Source organism: Coregonus clupeaformis, unplaced genomic scaffold (assembly GCF_020615455.1).
Source record: "Coregonus clupeaformis isolate EN_2021a unplaced genomic scaffold, ASM2061545v1 scaf0276, whole genome shotgun sequence".
Classification (NCBI taxonomy): Eukaryota; Metazoa; Chordata; class Actinopteri; order Salmoniformes; family Salmonidae; genus Coregonus; species Coregonus clupeaformis.
In genome coordinates this window covers 220,001-242,373 of record NW_025533731.1, presented here as the reverse complement: position 1 = coordinate 242,373, position 22,373 = coordinate 220,001, and the positions used below count along the sequence as shown (strand labels likewise).

Below are 22,373 nucleotides of genomic sequence, written 5' to 3'. Positions count from 1 at the left end.
CCTAGTGGAGGTATAGTGTACCTAGTGGAGGTATAGTGTACCTAGTGGAGGTATAGTGGAGGTATAGTGTACCTAGTGGAGGTATAGTGTACCTAGTGGAGGTATAGTGTACCTAGTGGAGGTATAGTGTACCTAGTGGAGGTATAGTGTACCTAGTGGAGGTATAGTGTAGCCTAGTGGAGGTATAGTGTACCTAGTGGAGGTATAGTGTACCTAGTGGAGGTATAGTGTACCTAGTGGAGGTATAGTGTACCTAGTGGAGGTATAGTTGTACCTAGTGGAGGTATAGTGGAGGTATAGTGTACCTAGTGGAGGTATAGTGTACCTAGTGGAGGTATAGTGTACCTAGTGGAGGTATAGTGTACCTAGTGGAGGTATAGTGGAGGTATAGTGTACCTAGTGGAGGTATAGTGTACCTAGTGGAGTATAGTGTACCTAGTGGAGGTATAGTGTACCTAGTGGAGGTATAGTGGAGGTATAGTGTACCTAGTGGAGGTATAGTGTACCTAGTGGAGGTATAGTGTACCTAGTGAGGTATAGTGTACCTAGTGAGGTATAGTGGAGGTATAGTGTACCTAGTGGAGGTATAGTATACCTAGTGGAGGTATAGTGTACCTAGTGGAGGTATAGTGTACCTAGTGAGGTATAGTGTACCTAGTGGAGTATAGTGTACCTAGTGGAGGTATAGTGTACCTAGTGGAGGTATAGTGTACCTAGTGGAGGTATAGTGTACCTAGTGGAGGTATAGTGTACCTAGTGGAGGTATAGTGTACCTAGTGGAGGTATAGTGTACCTAGTGGAGGTATAGTGTACCTAGTGGAGGTATAGTATACCTAGTGGAGGTATAGTGTACCTAGTGGAGGTATAGTGTACCTAGTGGAGGTATAGTGTACCTAGTGGAGGTATAGTGTACCTAGTGGAGTATAGTGTACCTAGTGGAGGTATAGTGTACCTAGTGGAGGTATAGTGTACCTAGTGGAGGTATAGTGTACCTAGTGGAGGTATAGTGTACCTAGTGGAGGTATAGTGTACCTAGTGGAGGTATAGTGTACCTAGTGGAGGTATAGTGTACCTAGTGGAGGTATAGTGGAGTATAGTGTACCTAGTGGAGGTATAGTGTACCTAGTGGAGGTATAGTGTACCTAGTGGAGGTATAGTGTACCTAGTGGAGGTTAGTGGAGGTATAGTGTACCTAGTGGAGGTATAGTGTACCTAGTGGAGTATAGTGTACCTAGTGGAGGTATAGTGTACCTAGTGGAGGTATAGTGTACCTAGTGGAGGTATAGTGTACCTAGTGGAGTATAGTGTACCTAGTGGAGGTATAGTGTACCTAGTGGAGTATAGTGTACCTAGTGGAGGTATAGTGTACCTAGTGGAGGTATAGTGTACCTAGTGGAGGTATAGTGTACCTAGTGGAGGTATAGTGTACCTAGTGGAGGTATAGTGTACCTAGTGGAGGTATAGTGTACCTAGTGGAGGTATAGTGTACCTAGTGGAGGTATAGTGTACCTAGTGGAGGTATAGTGTACCTAGTGGAGGTATAGTGTACCTAGTGGAGGTATAGTGTACCTAGTGGAGGTATAGTGTACCTAGTGGAGGTATAGTGTACCTAGTGGAGGTATAGTGTACCTAGTGGAGGTATAGTGTACCTAGTGGAGTATAGTGTACCTAGTGGAGGTATAGTGAGTATAGTGTACCTAGTGGAGGTATAGTGTACCTAGTGGAGTATAGTGGAGGTATAGTGTACCTAGTGGAGGTATAGTGAGGTATAGTGTACCTAGTGGAGGTATAGTGTACCTAGTGGAGGTATAGTGTACCTAGTGGAGGTATAGTGTACCTAGTGGAGGTATAGTATACCTAGTGGAGGTATAGTGTACCTAGTGGAGGTATAGTGTACCTAGTGGAGGTATAGTGTACCTAGTGGAGGTATAGTGTACCTAGTGGAGGTATAGTGTACCCAGTGGAGGTATAGTGTACCTAGTGGAGGTATAGTGTACCTAGTGGAGGTATAGTGGGTATAGTACCTAGTGGAGGTATAGTGTACCTAGTGGAGGTATAGTGTACCTAGTGGAGGTATAGTGTACCTAGTGGAGGTATAGTGTACCTAGTGGAGGTATCAGTGGAGGTATAGTGTACCTAGTGGAGGTATAGTGTACCTAGTGGAGGTATAGTGTACCTAGTGGAGGTATAGTGTACCTAGTGGAGGTATAGTGGAGGTATAGTGTACCTAGTGGAGGTATAGTGTACCTAGTGGAGGTATAGTGTACCTAGTGGAGGTATAGTGTACCTAGTGGAGGTATAGTGTACCTAGTGGAGGTATAGTGTACCTAGTGGAGGTATAGTGTACCTAGTGGAGGTATAGTGGAGGTATAGTGTACCTAGTGGAGGTATAGTGTACCTAGTGGAGGTATAGTGTACCTAGTGGAGGTATAGTGTACCTAGTGGAGGTATAGTGGAGGTATAGTGTACCTAGTGGAGGTATAGTGTACCTAGTGGAGGTATAGTGTACCTAGTGGAGGTATAGTGTACCTAGTGGAGGTATAGTGTACCTAGTGGAGGTATAGTGTACCTAGTGGAGGTATAGTGTACCTAGTGAGGTATAGTGTACCTAGTGGAGGTATAGTGTACCTAGTGGAGGTATAGTGTACCTAGTGGAGGTATAGTGGAGGTATAGTGTACCTAGTGGAGGTATAGTGTACCTAGTGGAGGTATAGTGTACCTAGTGGAGGTATAGTGGAGGTATAGTGTACCTAGTGGAGGTATAGTGGAGGTATAGTGTACCTAGTGGAGGTATAGTGGAGGTATAGTGTACCTAGTGGAGGTATAGTGTACCTAGTGGAGGTATAGTGTACCTAGTGGAGGTATAGTGGAGGTATAGTGTACCTAGTGGAGGTATAGTGTACCTAGTGGAGGTATAGTGTACCTAGTGGAGGTATAGTGTACCTAGTGGAGGTATAGTGTACCTAGTGGAGGTATAGTGTACCTAGTGGAGGTATAGTATACCTAGTGGAGGTATAGTGTACCTAGTGGAGGTATAGTGTACCTAGTGGAGGTATAGTGTACCTAGTGGAGGTATAGTGTACCTAGTGGAGGTATAGTGTACCTAGTGGAGGTATAGTGTACCTAGTGGAGGTATAGTGTACCTAGTGGAGGTATAGTGTACCTAGTGGAGGTATAGTGTACCTAGTGAGGTATAGTGTACCTAGTGGAGGTATAGTGTACCTAGTGGAGGTATAGTGTACCTAGTGGAGGTATACTGTACCTAGTGGAGGTATAGTGTACCTAGTGGAGGTATAGTGTACCCAGTGGAGGCATAGTGTACCTAGTGGAGGTATAGTGTACCTAGTGGAGGTATAGTGTACCTAGTGGAGGTATAGTGTACCTAGTGGAGGTATAGTGTACCTAGTGGAGGTATAGTGTACCTAGTGGAGGTATAGTATACCTAGTGGAGGTATAGTGTACCTAGTGGAGGTATAGTGTACCTAGTGGAGGTATAGTGTACCTAGTGGAGGTATAGTGTACCTAGTGGAGGTATAGTAGGTATAGTGTACCTAGTGGAGGTATAGTTACCTAGTGGAGGTATAGTGTACCTAGTGGAGGTATAGTGTACCTAGTGGAGGTATAGTGTACCTAGTGGAGGTATAGTGTACCTAGTGGAGGTATAGTGTATACCTAGTGGAGGTATAGTGTACCTAGTGGAGGTATAGTGTACCTAGTGGAGGTATAGTGTACCTAGTGGAGGTATAGTATCCTAGTGGAGGTATAGTGTACCTAGTGGAGGTATAGTGTACTAGTAGGTATAGTGTAGCCTAGTGGAGGTATAGTGTACCTAGTGGAGGTATAGTGTACCTAGTGGAGGTATAGTGTACCTAGTGAGGTATAGTGTACCTAGTGGAGGTATAGTGTACCTAGTGGAGGTATAGTGTACCTAGTGGAGGTATAGTGTACCTAGTGGAGGTATAGTGTACCTAGTGGAGGTATAGTGTACCTAGTGGAGGTATAGTGTACCTAGTGGAGGTATAGTGTACCTAGTGGAGGTATAGTGTACCTAGTGGAGGTATAGTGTACCTAGTGGAGGTATAGTGTACCTAGTGGAGGTATAGTGTACCTAGTGGAGGTATAGTGTACCTAGTGGAGGTATAGTGTACCTAGTGAGGTATAGTGTACCTAGTGGAGGTATAGTGTACCTAGTGGAGGTATAGTGTACCTAGTGGAGGTATAGTGTACCTAGTGGAGGTATAGTGTACCTAGTGGAGGTATAGTGTACCTAGTGGAGGTATAGTGTACCTAGTGGAGGTATAGTGTACCTAGTGGAGGTATAGTGTACCTAGTGGAGGTATAGTGTACCTAGTGGAGGTATAGTGTACCTAGTGGAGGTATAGTGTACCTAGTGGAGGTATAGTGTACCTAGTGGAGGTATAGTGGAGGTATAGTGTACCTAGTGGAGTTGTACCTAGTGGAGGTATAGTGTACCTAGTGGAGGTATAGTGTACCTAGTGGAGGTATAGTGTACCTAGTGGAGGTATAGTGTACCTAGTGGAGGTATAGTGTACCTAGTGGAGGTATAGTGTACCTAGTGGAGGTATAGTAGTACCTAGTGGAGGTATAGTGTACCTAGTGGAGTATGTACCTAGTGGAGGTATAGTGTACCTAGTGGAGGTATAGTGTACCTAGTGGAGGTATAGTGTACCTAGTGGAGGTATAGTGTACCTAGTGGAGGTATAGTGTACCTAGTGGAGGTATAGTGTACCTAGTGGAGGTATAGTGTACCTAGTGGAGGTATAGTGTACCTAGTGGAGGTATAGTGTACCTAGTGGAGGTATAGTGTACCTAGTGGAGGTATAGTGTACCTAGTGGAGGTATAGTGTACCTAGTGGAGGTATAGTGTACCTAGTGGAGGTATAGGTATAGTGTACCTAGTGGAGGTATAGTGTACCTAGTGGAGGTATAGTGTACCTAGTGGAGGTATAGTGTACCTAGTGGAGGTATAGTGACCTAGTGGGATAGTACCTAGTGGAGGTATAGTGTACCTAGTGGAGGTATAGTGTACCTAGTGGAGGTATAGTGTACCTAGTGGAGGTATAGTGTACCTAGTGGAGGTATAGTGTACCTAGTGGAGGTATAGTGGAGGTATAGTGTACCTAGTGGAGGTATAGTGTACCTAGTGGAGGTATAGTGTACCTAGTGGAGGTATACTGTACCTAGTGGAGGTATAGTGTACCTAGTGGAGGTATACCCGTGGAGGTATAGTGTACCTAGTGGAGGTATAGTGTACCTAGTGGAGGTATACTGTACCTAGTGAGGTATACTGTACCTAGTGGAGGTATAGTGTACCTAGTGGAGGTATAGTGTACCTAGTGGAGGTATACTGTACCTAGTGGAGGCATAGTGTACCTAGTGGAGGTATAGTGTACCTAGTGGAGGTATAGTGTACCTAGTGGAGGTATACTGTACCCTAGTAGTAGTGTACCTAGTGGAGGTATAGTGTACCTAGTGGAGGTATAGTGTACCTAGTGGAGGCATAGTGTACCCTAGTGGAGGTATACTGTACCTAGTGGAGGTATACTGTACCTAGTGGAGGTATAGTGTACCTAGTGGAGGTATAGTGTACCTAGTGGAGGTATACTGTACCTAGTGGAGGTATAGTGATACCCTAGTGGAGGTATAGTGTACCTAGTGGAGGTATAGTGTACCTAGTGGAGGTATAGTGTACCTAGTGGAGGTATAGTGTACCTAGTGGAGGTATAGTGTACCTAGTGGAGGTATAGTGTACCTAGTGGAGTAGTGTACCTAGTGGAGGTATAGTGTACCTAGTGGAGGTATAGTGTACCTAGTGGAGGTATAGTATACCTAGTGGAGGTATAGTGGTACCTAGTGGAGGTATAGTGTACCTAGTGGAGGTATAGTGTACCTAGTGGAGGTATAGTGTACCTAGTGGAGGTATAGTGGAGGTATAGTGTACCTAGTGGAGGTATAGTGTACCTAGTGGAGGTATAGTGTACCTAGTGGAGGTATAGTGTACCTAGTGGAGGTATAGTGTACCTAGTGGAGGTATAGTGTACCTAGTGGAGGTATAGTGTACCTAGTGGAGGTATAGTGTACCTAGTGGAGGTATAGTGGAGGTATAGTGTACCTAGTGGAGGTATAGTGTACCTAGTGGAGGTATAGTGTACCTAGTGGAGGTATAGTGTACCTAGTGGAGGTATAGTGTACCTAGTGGAGGTATAGTGTACCTAGTGGAGGTATAGTGGAGGTATAGTGTACCTAGTGGAGGTATAGTGTACCTAGTGGAGGTATAGTGGAGGTATAGTGTACCTAGTGGAGGTATAGTGTACCTAGTGGAGGTATAGTGTACCTAGTGGAGGTATAGTGTACCTAGTGGAGGTATAGTGTACCTAGCGGAGGTATAGTGTACCTAGCGGAGGTATAGTGTACCTAGTGGAGGTATAGTGTACCTAGTGGAGGTATAGTGTACCTAGTGGAGGTATAGTGTACCTAGTGGAGGTATAGTGTCCCTAGTGGAGGTATAGTGTACCTAGTGGAGGTATAGTGTACCTAGTGGAGGTATAGTGTACCTAGTGGAGGTATAGTGTACCTAGTGGAGGTATAGTGTACCTAGTGGAGGTATAGTGTACCTAGTGGAGGTATAGTGGAGGTATAGTGTACCTAGTGGAGGTATAGTGGAGGTATAGTGTACCTAGTGGAGGTATAGTGTACCTAGTGGAGGTATAGTGTACCTAGTGGAGGTATAGTATAAATTTAAATTAACATCAAATTGATCGGAAATACAGTGTAGACATTGTTAATGTTGTAAAAAGCTATTGTAGCTGGAAACGGCTGATTTTTTTATGGAATACAGTGGGGGAAAAAAGTATGGGAGAACTCCACCAATTGTGCAAGTTCTCCCACTTAAAAAGATGAGAGAGGCCTGTAATTTTCATCATAGGTACACGTCAACTATGACAGACAAAATGAGAGAAAAAAATCCAGAAAATCACATTGTAGGATTTTTTATGAATTTATTTGCAAATTATGGTGGAAAATAAGTATTTGGTCACCTACAAACAAGCAAGATTTCTGGCTCTCACAGACCTGTAACTTCTTCTTTAAGAGGCTCCTCTGTCCTCCACTCGTTACCTGTATTAATGGCACCTGTATGAACTTGTTATCAGTATAAAAGACACCTGTCCACAACCTCAAACAGTCACACTCCAAACTCCACTATGGCCAAGACCAAAGAGCTGTCAAAGGACACCAGAAACAAAATTGTAGACCTGCACCAGGCTGGGAAGACTGAATCTGCAATAGGTAAGCAGCTTGGTTTGAAGAAATCAACTGTGGGAGCAATTATTAGGAAATGGAAGACATACAAGACCACTGATAATCTCCCTCGATCTGGGGCTCCACGCAAGATCTCACCCCGTGGGGTCAAAATGATCACAAGAAAAAGCAAAAATCCCAGAACCACATGGGGGGACCTAGTGAATGACCTGCAGAGAGCTGGGACCAAAGTAACAAAGCCTACCATCAGTAACACACTACGCCAGGGACTCAAATCCTGCAGTGCGAGACGTGTCCCCCTGCTTAAGCCAGTACATGTCCAGGCCCGTCTGAAGTTTGCTAGAGTGCATTTGGATGATCCAGAAGAGGATTGGGAGAATGTCATATGGTCAGATGAAACCAAAATATAACTTTTTGGTAAAAACTCAACTCGTCGTGTTTGGAGGACAAAGAATGCTGAGTTGCATCCAAAGAACACCATACCTACTGTGAAGCATGGGGGTGGAAACATCATGCTTTGGGGCTGTTTTTCTGCAAAGGGACCAGGACGACTGATCCGTGTAAAGGAAAGAATGAATGGGTCCATGTATCGTGAGATTTTGAGTGAAAACCTCCTTCCATCAGCAAGGGCATTGAAGATGAAACGTGGCTGGGTCTTTCAGCATGACAATGATCCCAAACACACCGCCCGGGCAACGAAGGAGTGGCTTCGTAAGAAGCATTTCAAGGTCCTGGAGTGGCCTAGCCAGTCTCCAGATCTCAACCCCATTGAAAATCTTTGGAGGGAGTTGAAAGTCTGTGTTGCCCAGCGACAGCCCCAAAACATCACTGCTCTAGAGGAGATCTGCATGGAGGAATGGGCCAAAATACCAGCAACAGTGTGTGAAAACCTTGTGAAGACTTACAGAAAACATTTGACCTGTGTCATTGCCAACAAAGGGTATATAACAAAGTATTGAGAAACTTTTGTTATTGACCAAATACTAATTTTCCACCATAATTTGCAAATAAATTCATTAAAAATCCTACAATGTGATTTTCTGGATTTATTTTTCTCATTTTGTCTGTCATAGTTGACGTGTACCTATGATGAAAATTACAGGCCTCTCTCATCTTTTTATGTGGGAGAACTTGCACAATTGGTGGCTGACTAAATACTTTTTTTCCCCACTGTATCTACATAGGCGTACAGAGGCCCATTTATCAGCAACCATCAGTCCTGTGTTCCAATGGCACGTTGTGTTTGCTAGTACAAGTTTATCATTTTAAAAGGCTAATTGATCATTAGAAAACACTTTTGCAATTATGTTAGCACAGCTGAAAACTGTTGTGCTGATTAAAGAAGCAATAAAACTGGCCTTCTTGAGACTAGTTCAGTATCTGGAGCATCAGCAATTGTGGGTTCAATTACAGGCTCAAAATGGCCAGAAACAAATAACTTTCTTCTGAAACTCGTCAGTCTATTCTTGTTCTGAGAAATGAAGGCTATTCCATGCGAGAAATTGCCAAGAAACTGAAGATCTCGTACAACGCTGTGTACTACTCCCTTCACAGAACAGCGCAAACTGGCTCCAACCAGAATAGAAAGAGGAGTGGGAGGCCCCGGTGCACAACTGAGCGAGAGGACAAATACATTAGAGTGTCTAGTTTGAGAAACAGACGCCTCACAGGTCCTCAACTGGCAGCTTCATTAAATAGTACCCGCAAAACACCAGTCTCAACGTCAACAGTGAAGAGGCCCATCTTAATCTTTTTTTATTGGCCAGTCTGAGATATGGCTTTTTCTTTCAGCAACTATGTTAGCCAGCTAGCCACCTAGGCTAATTCAGTCTGTTTCGCTGCGCTTCCCATCCTTGTCTACAACAACCCCATTCATGTTAAACAACAGCCTACCTGTTGGCTGCTCATTGTAGCCTACTCCTTCTCGTTTAGCCAACTTCATTCCGTAATATTATTTCAGTTTAGCGTTGATTGGAGATCTCCCACGCTGCATGCTAGTTGTCGTGTGAAACCGATCTAGGCTACGGTTAAATTTCTATCGGGCGCACGTCATAAAATCTTCATTCAGAAGTTTGTTTTATTGAATTAAGAATTGTAAATGTCATGGTATATTCTTGTGTGTAGCAATGTCACGGATAATTAAATGTATACAAAGCCTTTTCATTGTTAAAATAGGCCTAACATTTTTTAAGACTTTTTTTTATGACCACTCTCAGAACTATTTCAATACTAACGTCCATTCGGATATTGGAATAACCATTAGCCAACCTCTAGCTACTATCTGAGAGGCTGTATCATAACACTGTGTCCACATGGAGGTCAAACTAGGACAGGGGTGAGGTCAGTACCTCTCAACATTGGGCTCCGTCCCACACCCAATAGTTCCTAACTGTAGTCTGTCTGGTAACATGTAGCATGCCATTTAAGCCTTAGTGTGTAACATGTAGCATACCATTTAAGCCTTAGTGTGTAACATGTAGCATACCATTTAAGCCTTAGCGTGTAACATGTAGCATACCATTTAAGCCTTAGCGTGTAACATGTAGCATACATTTAAGCCTTAGCGTGTAACATGTAGCATACATTTAAGCCTTAGCGTGTAACATGTAGCATACCATTTAAGCCTTAGTGTGTAACATGTAGCATACCATTTAAGCCTTAGCGTGTAACATGTAGCATACATTTAAGCCTTAGCGTGTAACATGTAGCATACCATTTAAGCCTTAGTGTGTAACATGTAGCGTACCATTTAAGCCTTAGTGTGTAACATGTAGCATGCCATTTAAGCCTTAGCGTGTAACATGTAGCATACCATTTAAGCCTTAGTGTGTAACATGTAGCGTACAATTTAAGCCTTAGTGTGTAACATGTAGCATACCATTTAAGCCTTAGCGTGTAACATGTAGCATACCATTTAAGCCTTAGTGTGTAACATGTAGCGTACAATTTAAACCTTAGCGTGTAACATGTAGCGTACAATTTAAGCCTTAGCGTGTAACATGTAGCATACCATTTAAGCCTTAGTGTGTAACATGTAGCATACCATTTAAGCCTTAGTGTGTAACATGTAGCGTACCATTTAAGCCTTAGCGTGTAACATGTAGCATACCATTTAAGCCTTAGCGTGTAACATGTAGCATACCATTTAAGCCTTAGCGTGTAACATGTAGCATACCATTTAAGCCTTAGCGTGTAACATGTAGCATACCATTTAAGCCTTAGCGTGTAACATGTAGCATACCATTTAAGCCTTAGTGTGTAACATGTAGCGTACCATTTAAGCCTTAGTGTGTAACATGTAGCATACCATTTAAGCCTTAGCGTGTAACATGTAGCATACCATTTAAGCCTTAGTGTGTAACATGTAGCATACCATTTAAGCCTTAGCGTGTAACATGTAGCATACCATTTAAGCCTTAGCGTGTAACATGTAGCATACCATTTAAGCCTTAGTGTGTAACATGTAGCGTACCATTTAAGCCTTAGTGTGTAACATGTAGCATACCATTTAAGCCTTAGCGTGTAACATGTAGCATACCACGGGGCAATCGTTCTGAATGTGTTTTGATTGTGACGTCATGTTGTAAAATTTCTCCCAGCGTGAAAATGTTCCCAGTTCAATAATTACCTGTGAATCTCTCTATGTGGATGGCTGAGCTCATCTCTTTATGTGGATGGCTGAGCTCATCTCTCTATGTGGATGGCTGAGCTCATCTCTCTATGTGGATGGCTGAGCTCATCTCTCTATGTGGATGGCTGAGCTCATCTCTCTATGTGGATGGCTGAGCTCATCTCTCTATGTGGATGGCTGAGCTCATCTCTCTATGTGGATGGCTGAGCTCATCTCTCTATGTGGATGGCTGAGCTCATCTCTCTATGTGGATGGCTGAGCTCATCTCTATATGTGGATGGCTGAGCTCATCTCTCTATGTGGATGGCTGAGCTCATCTCTCTATGTGGATGGCTGAGCTCATCTCTCTATGTGGATGGCTGAGCTCATCTCTATATGTGGATGGCTGAGCTCATCTCTCTATGTGGATGGCTGAGCTCATCTCTATATGTGGATGGCTGAGCTCATCTCTCTATGTGGATGGCTGAGCTCATCTCTCTATGTGGATGGCTGAGCTCATCTCTCTATGTGGATGGCTGAGCTCATCTCTATATGTGGATGGCTGAGCTCATCTCTATATGTGGATGGCTGAGCTCATCTCTATATGTGGATGGCTGAGCTCATCTCTATATGTGGATGGCTGAGCTCATCTCTATATGTGGATGGCTGAGCTCATCTCTATGTGGATGGCTGAGCTCATCTCTCTATGTGGATGGCTGAGCTCATCTCTCTATGTGGATGGCTGAGCTCATCTCTCTATGTGGATGGCTGAGCTCATCTCTCTATGTGGATGGCTGAGCTCATCTCTCTATGTGGATGGCTGAGCTCATCTCTCTATGTGGATGGCTGAGCTCATCTCTTTATGTGGATGGCTGAGCTCATCTCTATATGTGGATGGCTGAGTTCATCTCTATATGTGGATGGCTGAGCTCATCTCTTTATGTGGATGGCTGAGCTCATCTCTATATGTGGATGGCTGAGCTCATCTCTATATGTGGATGGCTGAGCTCATCTCTATATGTCTCATGTTGCCTTAGTGAGGTGTCCATAGTGCTGACTAACCTGTGATTTCTGTCCCAGTCCAACACGCGTCACAAGGTGCTGGTGATGGAGTATTGTCCCTGTGGCAGTCTGTATACGGTGCTGGAGGAGTCCTCTAACGCCTACGGACTCCCTGAGGATGAGTTCCTTATAGTGCTGCAGGATGTGGGTAAGGAGGACTGGACACACACACACACACACACACACACACACACACACACACACACACACACACACACACACAGACACACACACACAGACACACACACAGACACACACAGACACAGACACACAGAGACACACACACACACACACACACACACACACACACACACAGACACACACACACACACACACACACACACACACACACACACACAGACACAGACACACACACACACACACAGACACACACACACAGACACAGACACACACACACACACACACAGACACACAGACACACACACACACACACAGACACACACACACACAGAGACACACACACACACACACAGACACACACACACACAGAGACACACACACACACACACACACACACACACACACACACACACACAGAGACACACACACAGACACACACACACACAGACACACACACACACACAGACACACACACACACCCATTATAATAATATGCCATTTAGCAGACGCTTTTATCCAAAGCGACTTACAGTCATGTGCGCATACATTTTTACGTATGGGTGGTCCCGGGGATCGAACCCACTACCCTGGCGTTCCAAGCGCCGTGCTCTACCAGCTGAGCTACAGAGGACCATTATTACCTCATCACCATCATCTCAGCATCAACTCCACACATCACCATGCTTGACGTAACAAAGCCTAATTAGTATATTAATACATCGGTCCTTAACAAAGGATGGATGATTAATATGAGGAACCTGTATTTCCTCCTTTGTATGCTTTCATCTCAACCAACCTACCTTAATACCAACCACTCTGATCAAAACAATAGCCACTGTTTCAGTATCAGTTATGTCATATTCCTGTCCTGTATTTTAGTGTTAGGTTGACTGGTAGTGTTACTGTCCTGTATGTTACAGTGTTAGGTTGACTGGTAGTTACTGTCCTGTGTGTTAGTGTTAGGTTGACTGGTAGTGTTACTGTCCTGTATGTTACAGTGTTAGGTTGACTGGTAGTGTTACTGTCCTGTATGTTACAGTGTTAGGTTGACTGGTAGTTACTGTCCTGTATGTTACAGTGTTAGGTTGACTGGTAGTTACTGTCCTGTATGTTACAGTGTTAGGTTGACTGGTAGTTACTGTCCTGTATGTTACAGTGTTAGGTTGACTGGTAGTGTTACTGTCCTGTGTGTTACAGTGTTAGGTTGACTGGTAGTTACTGTCATGTGTGTTACAGTGTTAGGTTGACTGGTAGTTACTGTCCTGTATGTTACAGTGTTAGGTTGACTGGTAGTTACTGTCATGTGTGTTACAGTGTTAGGTTGACTGGTAGTGTTACTGTCCTGTATGTTACAGTGTTAGGTTGACTGGTAGTGTTACTGTCCTGTGTGTTACAGTGTTAGGTTGACTGGTAGTTACTGTCCTGTATGTTACAGTGTTAGGTTGACTGGTAGTTACTGTCCTGTATGTTACAGTGTTAGGTTGACTGGTAGTTACTGTCCTGTATGTTACAGTGTTAGGTTGACTGGTAGTTACTGTCCTGTATGTTACAGTGTTAGGTTGACTGGTAGTGTTACTGTCCTGTATGTTACAGTGTTAGGTTGACTGGTAGTTACTGTCCTGTGTGTTAGTGTTAGGTTGACTGGTAGTGTTACTGTCCTGTGTGTTAGTGTTAGGTTGACTGGTAGTGTTACTGTCCTGTATGTTACAGTGTTAGGTTGACTGGTAGTTACTGTCCTGTGTGTTACAGTGTTAGGTTGACTGGTAGTGTTACTGTCCTGTGTGTTACAGTGTTAGGTTGACTGGTAGTTACTGTCCTGTATGTTACAGTGTTAGGTTGACTGGTAGTGTTACTGTCCTGTGTGTTACAGTGTTAGGTTGACTGGTAGTGTTACTGTCCTGTATGTTACAGTGTTAGGTTGACTGGTAGTGTTACTGTCCTGTATGTTACAGTGTTAGGTTGACTGGTAGTTACTGTCCTGTATGTTAGTGTTAGGTTGACTGGTAGTGTTACTGTCCTGTGTGTTACAGTGTTCGGTTGACTGGTAGTGTTACTGTCCTGTATGTTACAGTGTTAGGTTGACTGGTAGTTACTGTCCTGTATGTTACAGTGTTAGGTTGACTGGTAGTGTTACTGTCCTGTATGTTAGTGTTAGGTTGACTGGTAGTGTTACTGTCCTGTATGTTACAGTGTTAGGTTGACTGGTAGTTACTGTCCTGTATGTTACAGTGTTAGGTTGACTGGTAGTTACTGTCCTGTGTGTTACAGTGTTAGGTTGACTGGTAGTTACTGTCCTGTGTGTTACAGTGTTAGGTTGACTGGTAGTTACTGTCCTGTATGTTACAGTGTTAGGTTGACTGGTAGTTACTGTCCTGTGTGTTACAGTGTTAGGTTGACTGGTAGTTACTGTCCTGTATGTTACAGTGTTAGGTTGACTGGTGGTTACTGTCCTGTATGTTACAGTGTTAGGTTGACTGGTAGTGTTACTGTCCTGTATGTTAGTGTTAGGTTGACTGGTAGTGTTACTGTCCTGTGTGTTACAGTGTTAGGTTGACTGGTAGTTACTGTCCTGTGTGTTACAGTGTTAGGTTGACTGGTAGTGTTACTGTCCTGTATGTTAGTGTTAGGTTGACTGGTAGTTACTGTCCTGTATGTTACAGTGTTAGGTTGACTCGTAGTGTTACTGTCCTGTATGTTACAGTGTTAGGTTGACTGGTAGTTACTGTCCTGTATGTTACAGTGTTAGGTTGACTGGTAGTTACTGTCCTGTATGTTACAGTGTTAGGTTGACTGGTAGTTACTGTCCTGTATGTTACAGTGTTAGGTTGACTGGTAGTGTTACTGTCCTGTGTGTTACAGTGTTAGGTTGACTGGTAGTTACTGTCCTGTATGTTACAGTGTTAGGTTGACTGGTAGTGTTACTGTCCTGTATGTTACAGTGTTAGGTTGACTGGTAGTGTTACTGTCCTGTGTGTTACAGTGTTAGGTTGACTGGTAGTGTTACTGTCCTGTATGTTACAGTGTTAGGTTGACTGGTAGTGTTACTGTCCTGTATGTTACAGTGTTAGGTTGACTGGTAGTGTTACTGTCCTGTATGTTACAGTGTTAGGTTGACTGGTAGTTACTGTCCTGTATGTTACAGTGTTAGGTTGACTGGTAGTTACTGTCCTGTATGTTACAGTGTTAGGTTGACTGGTAGTTACTGTCCTGTATGTTACAGTGTTAGGTTGACTGGTAGTGTTACTGTCCTGTGTGTTACAGTGTTAGGTTGACTGGTAGTGTTACTGTCCTGTATGTTACAGTGTTAGGTTGACTGGTAGTTACTGTCCTGTGTGTTACAGTGTTAGGTTGACTGGTAGTGTTACTGTCCTGTATGTTACAGTGTTAGGTTGACTGGTAGTGTTACTGTCCTGTATGTTACAGTGTTAGGTTGACTGGTAGTGTTACTGTCCTGTATGTTACAGTGTTAGGTTGACTGGTAGTTACTGTCCTGTGTGTTACAGTGTTAGGTTGACTGGTAGTTACTGTCCTGTGTGTTACAGTGTTAGGTTGACTGGTAGTTACTGTCCTGTGTGTTACAGTGTTAGGTTGACTGTTAGTTACTGTCCTGTGTGTTACAGTGTTAGGTTGACTGGTAGTTACTGTCCTGTATGTTACAGTGTTAGGTTGACTGGTAGTGTTACTGTCCTGTATGTTACAGTGTTAGGTTGACTGGTAGTTACTGTCCTGTATGTTACAGTGTTAGGTTGACTGGTAGTGTTACTGTCCTGTATGTTACAGTGTTAGGTTGACTGGTAGTTACTGTCCTGTATGTTACAGTGTTAGGTTGACTGGTAGTGTTACTGTCCTGTATGTTACAGTGTTAGGTTGACTGGTAGTGTTACTGTCCTGTATGTTAGTGTTAGGTTGACTGGTAGTTACTGTCCTGTATGTTACAGTGTTAGGTTGACTGGTAGTGTTACTGTCCTGTATGTTACAGTGTTAGGTTGACTGGTAGTGTTACTGTCCTGTATGTTGGTGTTATGTTGACTGGTAGTTACTGTCCTGTATGTTACAGTGTTAGGTTGACTGGTAGTGTTACTGTCCTGTATGTTAGTGTTAGGTTGACTGGTAGTGTTACTGTCCTGTATGTTACAGTGTTAGGTTGACTGGTAGTTACTGTCCTGTGTGTTACAGTGTTAGGTTGACTGGTAGTGTTACTGTCCTGTATGTTACAGTGTTAGGTTGACTGGTAGTGTTACTGTCCTGTATGTTACAGTGTTAGGTTGACTGGTAGTGTTACTGTCCTGTATGTTACAGTGTTAGGTTGACTGGTAGTGTTACTGTCCTGTATGTTACAGTGTTAGGTTGACTGGTAGTGTTACTGTCCTGTATGTTACAGTGTTAGGTTGACTGGTAGTGTTACTGTCCTGTATGTTAGTGTTAGGTTGACTGGTAGTTACTGTCCTGTATGTTACAGTGTTAGGTTGACTGGTAGTGTTACTGTCCTGTATGTTACAGTGTTAGGTTGACTGGTAGTGTTACTGTCCTGTATGTTACAGTGTTAGGTTGACTGGTAGTGTTACTGTCCTGTATGTTACAGTGTTAGGTTGACTGGTAGTGTTACTGTCCTGTATGTTACAGTGTTAGGTTGACTGGTAGTGTTACTGTCCTGTATGTTACAGTGTTAGGTTGACTGGTAGTTACTGTCCTGTATGTTACAGTGTTAGGTTGACTGGTAGTTACTGTCCTGTATGTTACAGTGTTAGGTTGACTGGTAGTGTTACTGTCCTGCATGTTGACTGTAACACTGCTCTGTGTTGAGGTGGTAATATGACTGTAATAACACTGTCCTTTATATTAACAGTAGCCGGTATGAACCACCTCAGAGAGTATGGTATCGTGCACCGCGACATCAAACCAGGCAACATCATGCGTGTCATCGGTGAGGACGGGAGGTCTGTCTATAAGCTGACTGACTTCGGAGCAGCCAGAGAACTAGAAGATGATGAACAGTTTGTCTCTCTTTACGGCACCGAGGAATATCTGGTGAGTCTCCTGACCTCTGACCTCTAACCTCTCACCTACAGTAGGGCCCTTTACTGATCTAGGAGGAATGATGTGCTATGGACATGACCTCAACATGCCTTTGTTGTTTCTCTGTTTGTATCTAACAGCACCCTGATATGTATGAGCGTGCCGTACTGAGGAAAGAGCACCAGAAGAAGTATGGTGCGACGGTTGACCTGTGGAGCATCGGAGTGACCTTCTTCCACGCTGCCACCGGGTCACTCCCCTTCAGGCCCTTCGAAGGACCACGCAGGAACAAGGAAGTCATGTAAGAACTACGTCCTTGTGACCTAGGGTGGTCTAAGAACTACATCCTGGTGACCTAGGGTGGTCTAGTGGTCTAACTACATCCTGGTGACCTAGGGTGGTCTAAGAACTACATCCTGGTGACCTAGGGTGGTCTAGTGGTCTAACTACATCCTGGTGACCTAGGGTGGTCTAGTGCTCTAAGAACTACATCCTGGTGACCTAGGGTGGTCTAAGAACTACATCCTGGTGACCTAGGGGGGTCTAGTGGTCTAAGAACTACATCCTGGTGACCTAGGGTGGTCTAAGAACTACATCCTGATGACCTAGGGTGGTTTAGTGGTCTAAGAACTACATCCTGATGACCTAGGGTGGTCTAGTGGTCTAAGAACTACATCCTGGTGACCTAGGGTGGTCTAAGAACTACATCCTGGTGACCTAGGGTGGTCTAGTTGTCTAAGAACGACATCCTGGTGACCTAGGGTGGTCTTAGAACGACATCCTGATGACCTAGGGTGGTCTAGTGGTCTAAGAACTACATCCTGATGACCTAGGGTGGTCTAGTGGTCTAACTACATCCTGGTGACCTAGGGTGGTCTAGTGGTCTAACTACATCCTGGTGACCTAGGGTGGTCTAGTGGTCTAAGAACTACATCCTGGTGACCTAGGGTGGTCTAAGAACTACATCCTGATGACCTAGGGTGGTCTAGTGGTCTAAGAACTACATCCTGATGACCTAGGGTGGTCTAGTGGTCTAACTACATCCTGGTGACCTAGGGTGGTCTAAGCCGCTGCCTTCGGAACACACAGTGCATTGGCAAAGTATTCAGACCCCTTGACTTTTTCCACATTTTGTTACGTTACAGCCTTATTCTAAAATTGATTAAATAAAAAATGTCCTCATCAGTCTACACCAAATACCCCATAATGACAAAGCGAAAACAGGTTTTTAGAAATTGTTGGTAATGTATTTTTAAAAAAAATACAATTAAATATGTATTTACTTAAGTATTCAGACCCTTTGCTATGAGACTCGAAATTGAGCTCAGGTGCATCCTGTTTCCATTGATCATCCTTGAGATGTTTCTACAACTTGATTGGAGTCCACCTGTGGTAAATTCAATTGATTGGACATGATTTGGAAAGGCACACACCTGTCTATACAAGTTCCCACAGTTGACAGTGCATGTCAGAGCAAAAACCAAGCCATGAGGTCGAAGGAATTGTCCGTAGAGCTCCGAGACAGGATTATACAAATCTGTAAAAAGCACTTGGCAGCCCGCTTGGAGGTTGCCAAAAGGCACCTAAAGTATTCTCAGACTATGAGAATCAAGATTCTCTGGTCTGATGAAACCAAGATTGAACTCTTTGGCTTGAATGCCAAGCATCACGTCTGGAGGAAACCTGGCACCATCCCTACGGTGAAGCATGGTGGTGGCAGCATCATGCTGTGGGGATGTTTTTCAGCAGCAGGGACTGGGAGACTAGTCAGGATCGAGGGAAAGATGAACGGAGCAAAGTACAGAGAGATCCTTGATGAAAACCTGCTCCAGAGCGCTAAGACCTCAGACTGGGGTGAAGGTTCACCTTCCAACAGGACAACAACCCTAAGCACACAGCCAAGACACAACACAGGAGTGGCTTCGGGACAAGTCTCTGAATGTCCTTGAGTGGCCCAGCCAGAGCCCTGACTTAAACCCGACCGAACATCTCTGGAGAGACCTGAAAATAGCTGTGCAGCGACGCTCCCCATCCAACCTGACAGAGCTTGAGAGGATCTGCAGAGAAGAATGGGAGAAACTCCCCAAATACAGGTGTGCCAAGCTTGTAGCGTCATACCCAAGAAGACTCAAGGCTGTAATCGCTGCCAAAGGTGCTTCAACTAAGTACTGAGTAAAGGGTCTGAATACTTATGTAAATGTAATATTTGCTAAAAAAAAAATCTAAAACCATTTTTTGCTTTGTCATTATGGGGTATTGTGTGTAGATTGATGAGGGGGGAAAAAACTATTTGATACATTTTAGAATAAGGCTGTAACATAACAAAATGTGGAGAAAGTCAAGAGGTCTGAATACTTTCTGAATGCACTGTAAATAGCTACCGCTGCAGCATGGGTTGAAATCGGCCCAATGCTATTTCAGGACCTCTCTCTTCCATCTTTCCTCTGTAAATCCAATAAGCCAGAAATAGGAGAGGAAGTTTATGTATAGTGACGCTGTTGTCCTGTCTCCCATCAGGTATAAGATCATCACAGAGAAGCCCTCAGGAACCGTCTCAGGGCAGCAGAAGTTTGAGAACGGGAAGATTGAGTGGAGCACAGAGATGCCTGTCTCCTGCAACCTGTCCAAGTACGTACTCTAGTCTACCCCTGACCTCTACCCCTGACCTCTGACCTCTACCCCTGACCTCTGACCTCTACCTCTACCCCTGACCTCTACCCCTGACCTCTGACCTCTACCCCTGACCCCTTACCTCTACCCCTGACCTCTGACCTCTACCTCTACCCCTGACCTCTACCCCTGACCTCTGACCTCTACCCCTGACCCCTTACCTCTACCCCTGACCTCTGACCTCTACTTCCTTACCTCTAACCCTGTCTACTGCAGCTCTTCCAAGTAGGTCCTCTGGTCCATTAAAACTAGTAAATAATCTGACCTCTGACCTCTCTCTTCTCCAGGGGCCTACAGAGCCTGTGCTGGCTAACATATTAGAGGCTGACCTCTAACCCCTTAGCGTTAACCTCCGGGGGCCTCCAGAGCCTGCTGACCCCAGTGCTAGCCAACATCTTGGAGGCTAACCTCTCTCTCTCTCTCTCTCTCTCTCTCCTCCAGGGGCCTCCAGAGCCTGCTGACCCCAGTGCTAGCCAACATCTTGGAGGCTAACCTCTCTCTCTCTCTCTCTCTCTCTTTCCTCCAGGGGCCTCCAGTGCCTGCTGACCCCTGTGCTAGCCAACATCTTGGAGGCTGAACGCTAACCTCTCTCTCTCTCTCTCTCCTCCAGGGGCCTCCAGAGCCTGCTGACCCCAGTGCTAGCCAACATCTTGGAGGCTAACCTCTCTCTCTCTCTCTCTCTCTCTCCTCCAGGGGCCTCCAGAGCCTGCTGACCCCAGTGCTAGCCAACTTCTTGGAGGCTAACGCTCACTCTCTCTCTCTCTCTCTCTCCTCCAGGGGCCTCCAGAGCCTGCTGACCCCAGTGCTAGCCAACATCTTGGAGGCTAACCTCTCTCTCTCTCTCTCTCTCTCTCTCTCTCTCTCCTCCAGGGGCCTCCAGAGCCTGCTGACCCCAGTCCTAGCCAACATCTTGGAGGCTAACCTCTCTCTCTCTCTCCCCTCCAGGGGCCTCCAGAGCCTGCTGACCCCAGTGCTAGCCAACTTCTTGGAGGCTAACCTCTCTCTCTCTCTCTCTCCTCCAGGGGCCTCCAGAGCCTGCTGACCCCAGTGCTAGCCAACATCTTGGAGGCTAACCTCTCTCTCTCTCTCTCTCTCTCTCTCTCTCCTCCAGGGGCCTCCAGAGCCTGCTGACCCCAGTGCTAGCCAACATCTTGGAGGCTGACCTCTCTCTCTCTCTCTCCTCCAGGGGCCTCCAGAGCCTGCTGACCCCAGTGCTAGCCAACATCTTGGAGGCTAACCTCTCTCTCTCTCTCTCTCTCTCTCTCTCTCTCCTCTCCAGGGGCCTCCAGAGCCTGCTGACCCCAGTGCTAGCCAACATCTTGGAGGCTAACCTCTCTCTCTCTCTCTCTCTCTCTCTCCTCCAGGGGCCTCCAGAGCCTGCTGACCCCAGTGCTAGCCAACATCTTGGAGGCTAACCTCTCTCTCTCTCTCTCTCTCCTCCTCGGGGCCTCCAGTGCCTGCTGACCCCAGTGCTAGCCAACATCTTGAGGCTAACTCTCTCTCTCTCTCTCTCTCTCTCTCTCTCCTCCAGGGGCCTCCAGAGCCTGCTGACCCCAGTGCTAGCCAACATCTTGGAGGCTAACCTCTCTCTCTCTCTCTCTCTCTCTCTCTCTCTCTCTCCTCTCTCCTCCAGGGGCCTCCAGAGCCTGCTGACCCCAGTGCTAGCCAACATCTTGGAGGCTAACCTCTCTCTCTCTCTCTCCTCCAGGGGCCTCCAGAGCCTGCTGACCCCAGTGCTAGCCAACATCTTGGAGGCTAACCTCTCTCTCTCTCTCTCTCTCTCTCTCTCTCTCTCTCTCTCTCTCTCTCTCTCCTCCAGGGGCCTCCAGAGCCTGCTGACCCCAGTGCTAGCCAACATCTTGGAGGCTAACCTCTCTCTCTCTCTCTCTCTCTCTCTCTCTCTCTCTCCTCCAGGGGCCTCCAGTGCCTGCTGACCCCAGTGCTAGCCAACATCTTGGAGGCTAACCTCTCTCTCTCTCTCTCTCTCTCTCTCTCTCTCTCTCTCTCTCTCTCTCTCTCTCTCTCTCTCTCTCTCTCTCTCTCTCTCTCTCTCTCTCTCTCTCTCTCTCTCTCTCTCTCTCTCCTCCAGGGGCCTCCAGAGCCTGCTGACCCCAGTGCTAGCCAACATCTTGGAGGCTAACCTCTCTCTCTCTCTCTCTCTCTCTCTCTCTCTCCTCCAGGGGCCTCCAGAGCCTGCTGACCCCAGTGCTAGCCAACATCTTGGAGGCTAACCTCTCTCTCTCTCTCTCTCTCTCTCCCAGGGGCCTCCAGAGCCTGCTGACCCCAGTGCTAGCCAACATCTTGGAGGCTAACCTCTCTCTCTCTCTCTCTCTCCTCCAGGGGCCTCCAGAGCCTGCTGACCCCAGTGCTAGCCAACATCTTGGAGGCTAACCTCTCTCTCTCTCTCTCTCTCTCTCCAGGGGCCTCCAGAGCCTGCTGACCCCAGTGCTAGCCAACATCTTGGAGGCTAACCTCTCTCTCTCTCTCTCTCTCTCTCCTCCAGGGGCCTCCAGAGCCTGCTGACCCCAGTGCTAGCCAACATCTTGGAGGCTAACCTCTCTCTCTCTCTCTCTCTCTCTCTCTCTCTCTCCTC

General features: G+C 45.6%; 1 protein-coding gene across 4 annotated transcripts in view; it reads left to right on the top strand.

Moving 5' to 3' along the window:
- Nucleotides 1-22,373, top strand: part of tbk1 (TANK-binding kinase 1) — a 97,973-nt gene that overhangs the window by 27,968 nt on the left and 47,632 nt on the right. For all 4 annotated transcript variants that reach the window (XM_045214547.1, XM_045214549.1, XM_045214548.1 and 1 more), the window contains 4 exons: nt 11,972-12,101; nt 16,941-17,122; nt 17,251-17,411; nt 19,628-19,738. In XM_045214547.1, the coding sequence (XP_045070482.1) occupies nt 11,972-12,101; nt 16,941-17,122; nt 17,251-17,411; nt 19,628-19,738 (584 nt within the window). The remainder of the gene's footprint in view (nt 1-11,971; nt 12,102-16,940; nt 17,123-17,250; nt 17,412-19,627; nt 19,739-22,373) is intronic.